This window comes from Octodon degus, unplaced genomic scaffold (genome assembly GCF_000260255.1).
Source record: "Octodon degus isolate 3935 unplaced genomic scaffold, OctDeg1.0 scaffold00209, whole genome shotgun sequence".
Taxonomy (NCBI): Eukaryota; Metazoa; Chordata; class Mammalia; order Rodentia; family Octodontidae; genus Octodon; species Octodon degus.
In genome coordinates this window covers 2940314-2948512 of record NW_004524785.1, presented here as the reverse complement: position 1 = coordinate 2948512, position 8199 = coordinate 2940314, and the positions used below count along the sequence as shown (strand labels likewise).

Sequence of the window (8199 nt, the reverse complement as noted above, 5' to 3'; positions counted from 1 at the left end):
GTACTTCCGATTTGATTTGAAACTGTCTCATTGCTGTTTATCAATAAAACTTTGAAAAAAAAATAAAGTGTCCAGCTGAGGATAAAACAAATTCAACTAAAGTGCAAGACAATCTGTGATGCATTAATAAATCCTGACCAGCTAAACAATCTCTTGTTCAACTTTTTGAATGAATTCAGCATATTACCATGTACCGTCCAGGGTCTAAATCTCCCATCATTCCTTTCAGATGTGTGTTCTCCGTTCTGACAGCTTTGTATCTCATACCTGAGAACTGAAAGATAAAAGGTAAGTGTAGCACTCATAATAAAAACACATACTTGTATTAAAATTAATTTTACTTTGAGAATACAAACATTTTCTAGTTGTAGTAATAATACAACCTAAATTTCATAGGTTTATTGACTGAGTATTCTTTTTTCTTTCTTTTTTTTAAAATCGATCCCCTTGTTTTCAGCCTGCCCAGTGCTGGGATTACAGGTGTGTGCCACCACACCCAGACCTGGTCACTGGCTCAGCGTGCCCAGGGTGGAGCCAGTGCATGTGAGACCAGGGATCCATGTGCTTGCCAAAGCAGGCTCCTAGTCCACTGCGCTATCTCACCAGCCCTGACTGAGTACTCTTACTCAGCTTTACTCTCTCTTCCAGGCCACACTGTACCTTCCTCTTATAATCAATATTAAAGAGATAAAATAATGACTCATTTATTTGTTTTCCTTCTAATCCCCAAATCTCATTTCTTGTGTTTTTGAATGGTATGCAAATTATTAGTAGACAAATCACAACGTTAAGCCATGCCTGAAATAACGCTGTCCATATTTCTTCAGCACCTGATTAATTTGTTTTACAATATACAACACATGACTTTTATGTTTTTTGTTTTCTTTTTAAAGTGATTTTTCTTTTCTTTTTTAAAATTTTTGTTTATTTATTTGTGTGTGTGTGTGTGTGTGTGTGTGTGTGGCCAGCTCGGCCCAGCAGGGGGCGGGGCAGGCTGGCATGTGGTGCTGGGGGATTGAACCGCGGTCCCTGTGCTTTGCTAAGCTTGTTCTAAAGTAGGTGCTTTAGACCACTAAGCCATCTCACCAGCCCGACTTTCATGTTTAATTTTGTCTTTCCTGTTTTTTTCTGCCAAGTTTCCTTTGTTTGTGATTTGCTAATCTATCTCACAGTTTTTGTTTTTCTGATTTCTTCTACTTGACAGTAGAGGAACGTACTTGACAGTACTTTTTGATTTCTTTTACTTGACAAATAGTTGTCCTTTTATTCACTTAGGGTTCTTTCTACTACAAAAAAAAACACTTGCTTTAAAAAGATTTACTTTTATCAATTATAAAATATAAGCTCACTGATGAAATCAAATATAAGAATCTAAAAGTAAAAGTTAGAATCATTCCTAATCCAACTAACTGTTACCGTTTGTAGAATATCTTTCCCCAACAAGGTACAACTGGTAGTCCTATTCCACCTGTATGCATTATGGTACAGAAAAGTCATAGTTTAAAGCTCCAGGTTGAAGCTTTTTGTTTCCACAATACAGGATAAAAGTAAATTTAACAGCCATGCTATTTAGGAAGTAATCCTCATATGCCTAAAAAACGTACTGAAATTTTCTCAATGTTTTGTGCTTTGAAAATGTCTAGATTTGAAGCAAAGGGGGCTGATAAATCTGTTAATGGCAGGTTACCAATTTTGTTATGAATTAGGGATTAGAGATTTTAAAAACTAAGGAAGGAAGGAGGGAAGGAAGGAAGGTACGTAAGGTGGGTGGGTGAGTAAGAAGGTGGGCAGGCTGCAGGCTGGTGGGGTTAGAAATTACTTTTGAGCATCTTAGTAGGAGAACTACAATTATTTCTTCCCCATGCACCATGCTATGCATTGCATGAATATTCAATAAATATGATTTAATGTTATAACATCCGTATTTTAAACAAAATACATTAAGTAGAGGATGGGAAATATCCAAGAAAAGCTAGACAGAGTTTTTTTAAAAAATCAGTGTTAGTGGAAAGGACCTGAGGAAGAAATCTGCGACTGCAGCACGTGGGGGCAGTGCTCAGAGTAGGGGCTACCAGATGGACTTTAATCTTGCATTGCTGCTTCTGTCCCCAGCTCCTTTATCACGACACTTTGCGACATGTCACGAAGGTGTTATGTGACTCCACAAAACGCTGCTGTGACACCGCGGGCATCTGTGTGATGCTAAGTTCTGGAACAAGACCTAGCAGCGCGATGACTCGGGGCTGCAGAGGAGGCTGCTAGCAGCGAGGGCCCGGAAAGGCTGGCGTACCTGTTGTTTTGCTAACATTTTTTCTTTTATTTCTAATTCTATCTTTAACTGTCTTTCCAGAAGGGCAGCTTTCTTCATCACAGTTGCTATGGTGATCTCCTTCTGATGAAGCTCCTCTGTTAAATTAGAGATTTCATTTCTCATTCTTTCCTGCTCCGAGACGTGGCACTCTCCCTCCTGATAAAGTTGGTTTCTTATCTGTAGCAGATAAAGTCCAGACAAAGTGAACAAATCTTTTTAGTTATAGAGCAGCTTAAAGCTATTATTGGACATGTTCTGTCTTCCTGCCCTGAAACTTTGGTAGGCCCCACTCTAGCCTCTTTTTCTGATCAATGATAAATTAAAAACAGGTAGTTACATTACTCATTTTTATTTTCCCTTCCAATTCTGAGATAGCATTTCTCATTTCTATTTTCCATTGTATAAAAATCATCACCTACTACTGACACTACATTAAGAACTACATGGGAAGATAGCTAAAACATATCAAGCACTTCCTATGGAGAAAACATTGCTTAGAAAGGTTAAACAACTTATGCTGTATCAGTTGAGACTAAACACTATGTATTTATTTTATTATATATATATATATATTTTTTTTTTTTTTTTTGTTTATTTGTTTGTTTGGTTGGTTTTTTTTTGGAACCGGGGATTGAACTTAGGCCCTTGAGCTTGTCAGGGAAGTGCTTATTCCACTGAGCCATCTCCCCAGCCCAACATTATGTATTTTAGAACGACATTACAATAAACTTTAAATTTAATGCATGTCCACAGACATGCATCCTCACCTCCTACCCTTGGCCTGGGGAGTCTCTTATATTCTAATTCTTGGCTAAAGGGCATCTTGATACCTTGGATTCCTCAGACTCAGGTAGCAAAATGAGCACCTTCCATTTCAACCCTTCCAAGCCTCTCCTCTGTTCTCCTCCTCTTCCTATGCTGGTCCAGCCTGCTAGCATTATTTCTACAAGTTACTCACAGTTTCTAATTCTTGAGATTCAGAAATAAGCATACCAGGAACAATCTCAAAACAAATAATCCATTGGTGAGACAGAAAAAATATACAAGATACTAGTTGTTAGCTGGAGTGGTGCAGAGTACCGAACTCCATCCAGGGAGGGAAATCTAGATCGGATGCCCGAGGAGAGGTCACCAGACTGGGTACTGAAGGGTGACTGGAAGCCAGGCAGAGGACAGAGCATACTGACAGGATCCCAGGCAAAGAATGCAATGGAAAGGCACCCAGATGGCTGGATCAAGTACGTTATGAGAACTAAGGTTGGAAAGGTTAGCTACAGGTCATTCACAAAAGATTTACATAAATCTACTCCAGTGCGTTCAACTTTAAAATGCTTTTTTTTTAAATTTCATCTTTAAACCTTTCAGTATCTCTAAAAGAACAAGGGGACACTTCCCCGCTCTTCTCCTCACTCTTAACATAGCCACAATACCTTTATAATGTCTTAAATAATTAGTCACTACTCCATTTCACCAACTATTCAGGCTCAATTCACATTTAAAATAGTCTAAAAAATATAACAAATGCTGCTTAAATTTAATTGAGTTAGGTTTTAACTATTATCCATCCATTGAAACTGGCTTATTATGAAGTCTACACTGGCCTCGAACTATGTAGCTCAGGCTGGTCTGGAACTCACTGCGTGCTGGAATATTGTAGCGTGTGCCACCCCACCCAGACCTGCATGCAGCTTTTCAAAGCTGTTTTTATGTGTTTCTGTGTGCTTTATGGTCCTCGTCCCATTCAGTCCACACAAAGTCTTTCTGGTTTGCAGGTTAAAACATAATCTGTATAATTTTTCAGAGTCACATTCATGATGCCAGGCAGTCTGATTCCTGGACCGTGACTACCCACTGGGCTCTTTAACTCTTGTGGACAGGCCCTGGAAGGTTGCTCATGTTTCGGAAACAGCTGGGTTTCAGAGCATGATACCTCCGGCAGGATGACCTCACGTAGAACATGCGCATGTGGCATCTCACAGGCATTTTAGCGTAAGCTGGACATGACAACCACATCACGTGACCTTAACAATGCCATTTAACAGATGGAAAAAAAAAAAGCGAGGGGCAGAAAGCTGACTGGACCTAACTTATCGAATCTTGGAAGCAAAAGAGATCAGGAGACTGGAATGCTAATGGCCAAACCCAGAACACTGTTACAACTTTTTCTTTAATGTTCTATTTCCAGTTTTTCTTAGAACTCATTTGGTGAGACAACAGCTTGAGCTGCTGCAGTTGTGCTGGGTTTGCTGATTGCTTCCTGCGGTCTGGTTTAACATGTTCCTCTAAAAATGGAACTTGGGGAAAGAATAATATATTGTTATAAAGTAGTAAACTATTTTTATTACTTTTATAATGTTTGGCTATTAAAATAAAATGCTATATTGCAAAGCTGTTTCTTAATTTACCTGAGCTTCAAATGACTTTTCATGGTACTAAAAATGTGATTTCTATAACAAAATAAGTGACTAAAAATAGTTCTGTACTGGAAAAGGAGGAAAGAAAACAAGATTTATGGTGTGTGACTCTTGTTGGTTTTATTACAAGAGTATGCAAATGCTTTCCACAAGCCCTTCCTGGAGGCCCCAGCTATTTACGTGCAAGTCCTCCGTAACTTCCGCTGTGCAGTACTGCTCTGAGGAACAGTCTCCAAGAGCCCATGAAGAGATCCGTGCCTTGCATTCTCTCCCTTCCTGTCAACACAGTGAGAAGGGCTGGCCAGATAGCTCAGAGGATTAAAATGCCTGCTTGGGCAGACGCAGGGGCCGGGTTCGATTCCGGCATGCCTTGCTGGCAGCTGAGACTGGGCGTGGTAATGCCTGCCTGTAATCCCAGCACTGGGGAGGCTGAAAACAGGAGGATCACTACGATGCTGATCTGTGTGAGCGAGACCCTGTAGACCCTGTACTAAACACATTAAAAACAAAACTGAGAAACCAGTAGATTCTATTACTCCAGCTTTTATTATTCTATCAAAATCAATGAGATTTAGAAAGATGCAATACAGGTAGCTTTGGGCAGTTTTAATCAATCCTTTAGCTTAATGCATGCACTGGGGACCGCAGCAAAGAACAGTTTTTTAATTATGATTTTAAAATCAGTAAAAGGAGTTTCATTGGACTGCGTGTTATTGAAGTATTCAAATATAATGGAAATGATCATTAACTTGGAACACCTTTCCTACACTTATTCCGTATTAGCTCTCTGACAGTCCACTCTCGGACAGGATCCATATTTCATACATTGTTTTGAAATTAGTGGGACAATTATAACCCTACTACATGGTCAATAAATGGTTGAATCTATACAAACAATAAGTAATTTATGTGGGACAACTTAGCCTTAATATTAATTAATTCAGGAGGCTGAGGCAGAAGAACTGTTGTGAGTTTGAGGACAGCCAGGACTATGCAGTGAGACCTTGTCTCAAAAAAAGTTATTTAATTCATTCTTTAAATATTTACTTTCATTTACAGAGCGTCAAATCATGTTCAGGGCACTAGTTGGTAGCTCCAAGCCATACGCAGGTTTAACTGTTAAATATTATTTAGGTTTTGCAGTATTGAATGTCTATCCATTTGATTCTCAAATCTAAAGACCAGTGAGGCTAGACCATAGCAATAAACTCATGGAAAGAGAGATGTTACTGGGTCTCACTAGGATAAGAGAATATGCTTTCTGTAGGAAAGGAGAGAACCGCAGGCTCTTTGAGGGCAATACCCATGCCTTATCCGTCTCTTATTCCTCGCCCCTGCATAGTGTGTGGTACACATTAGGTGCTCTGTGAAAAATGTGGGTGTTACTGCAAACATGGAAGCCACTGTTTGCTAGGCGCTTCCTCGGAGCCAGGCCTTGCTCTAAGACTGTCCGCGCATTAGTTCACAGATTTTAACAGAAGATCAAGAAATGCTGGAGCAGCTACTAGACTTATTGTGTCTTAGTTTCCTCAAATACAAAAAGGGATATTTAGATTCACTTCATAAAATGGTTGTGAGGAAAAAAAATGAATTAGGATTTGTTACACCCTCAAGACATCTCCTGGCCCACGATACGTGGAATGTAAGTAGTAGGTGCTGTGGGCTCATTTAATCCCGGTGACCACTTTCTGAGGTAGGCATGTTCATCCCCATCCTAGAAATAAGGACCCTGAAGGAGGAGCACAAGCTGCTTCTCCAGTTTACACACATGGCGGGTACCAAGTTGGTGCTATCAACTCTCTCTGAAAGCCACCTGTCACAGAGCTAGAGTGGCCCTCCATTCTTCACAGGCAGTGACAACCTGGGGCTTGTGTTCGCACAAAACAAAGCCAGAATTATTAGCTTGACAGATATTGTTAGCAGAAAATATAGAAGGAAAGGAAGGGAGAGAAAAGGAAGATATTTATACCTGTTGGTATGCAAAGGCTTCAGATATACCCGCAAGAGTGTGCGTCATTATTTTCCATACCTTATTTAATCCTTTTTCTTGATTTGGTTGATCCTGGATCACTGAAAATATCTCTTTCTTTTTCCTTTCTATTTCTTCAATAGAAGATGAATAAGATGATTCAAGCCTACAAATTAAAAATAAAATAAGAATCAAAAATTATGCTTCATTTGATAAATTATCATTATAGTGTTTATTTTGAGCACTGTAGGCTGCAGAGATCATTACTTTGTTAGAAACATTTTTGGTTTTAAAACTGCAAGTCCTAATATATTCATAGCCCATTAAGTATTTATATATTTGAGTGCAAATGATTTTAATGGGAAAAAGGTAGCAATTAATATGGACTTTCAATTATACATTAAAAGTTGGCAGAACACTGGTATTGCATATGTACATGAGATTTTTGGATAAAATAACCAGATTGCTTCCTACAGTAAACAGCTTGGGGACCCATCCTGAAAAGGGAAACACACCCAACTTGCTAACGCAGTGCAGAAAGTGACTCTGACATGAAAAGTCTACGAGGAGCAACTGTGCCATGAGAGTTCAAAACTGATTAAATCTGACAGTCTAACCAGACAGAGCTCAAATGCAGCTATTCTTCGGCTGTGCATTTATAAAATGGAATTGCAACTACATATTAATAATGAAGGAGAGGGATGGCCAGATAGCTCAGTGTATTAAAGTGCCTGCTTAGGCAGATGCAGGGACTGGGGTTTGATCCCTGGGCCTGCCATGCTGGCCCTGCTCCTGGGGGCGATGAGACAGGGATTGAGAATGGGCGTAGTGGCGCATGCCTATAATCCCAGAACGTGGGAGGCTGCAAACAGGAGGATCAGTACAAGTCTAATCTGTATAGTGAGGCCCTGTAGACCCTGTACTAAATATGTAAAATAAATAAATGGAGGAAAAAAGCAAAAACACCTTCGTTGTTAGAAACATTTATCAAAGGCCAATTCCTAAGGAAAGTTGGTGAAATATAAGCAGTCAATGTTCACTTCCATATGAAGCATATTGGTAAAATTAGGATTAAAACACAAAACTAAAGATAGCCACATAGGCAAAGCAACTGTGGAAGTTTTCTACTGGAAGTCAGACTTGTCTATTTTTGTGGGGTCTCGAGTTATGAGGACTATACCTACTTGTAGCTGAGTATAATTTTAGATTTTCAAAGCACATTTGCAAAGGTTTCACATATCAAAATTATAAACTTCACAAATAAAGTAGCAAACCAAAATCAGTACTGATGGAAAGATAAAGATTGAAAACAAAGGCTCGCTCAAGGATATAGATTGGTAGTGTTTCCTTGGAGATATGTGTGTCTAGGTCACGTCCAATTAATAATACCACAATTATGGTATTATACCAACTAATTATGGTAATCATATCAATTATAATACCATAATATGCTGCTATAATGTTATCCAGGAGAAATTGGTAGCACTTTTGTGTACATTATCTTT

At 39.1% G+C, this 8199-nt stretch overlaps 1 protein-coding gene and 1 long non-coding RNA gene across 3 annotated transcripts in view; one reads left to right on the top strand and one right to left on the bottom strand.

Moving 5' to 3' along the window:
• The window catches only part of Deup1 (deuterosome assembly protein 1), a 115588-nt gene that overhangs the window by 34425 nt on the left and 72964 nt on the right, over nt 1-8199 (bottom strand). The window contains exons 9-11 of the mRNA XM_004644765.2: nt 6755-6860; nt 2291-2488; nt 188-274 (exon numbers count right to left, since the gene is read on the bottom strand). Of these exons, the coding sequence (XP_004644822.1) occupies nt 188-274; nt 2291-2488; nt 6755-6860 (391 nt within the window). The remainder of the gene's footprint in view (nt 1-187; nt 275-2290; nt 2489-6754; nt 6861-8199) is intronic.
• LOC111813652 overlaps nt 1-8199 on the top strand; it is a 23150-nt gene that overhangs the window by 8200 nt on the left and 6751 nt on the right. The window contains exons 2-3 of one of the 2 annotated variants that reach the window (XR_002818847.1): nt 230-288; nt 4113-4286. This is a non-coding gene — a long non-coding RNA (uncharacterized LOC111813652). Of the gene's footprint in view, nt 1-229; nt 289-4112; nt 4287-8199 lie in introns of those variants that run through there. The other variant, XR_002818846.1, reaches the window with a different exon arrangement.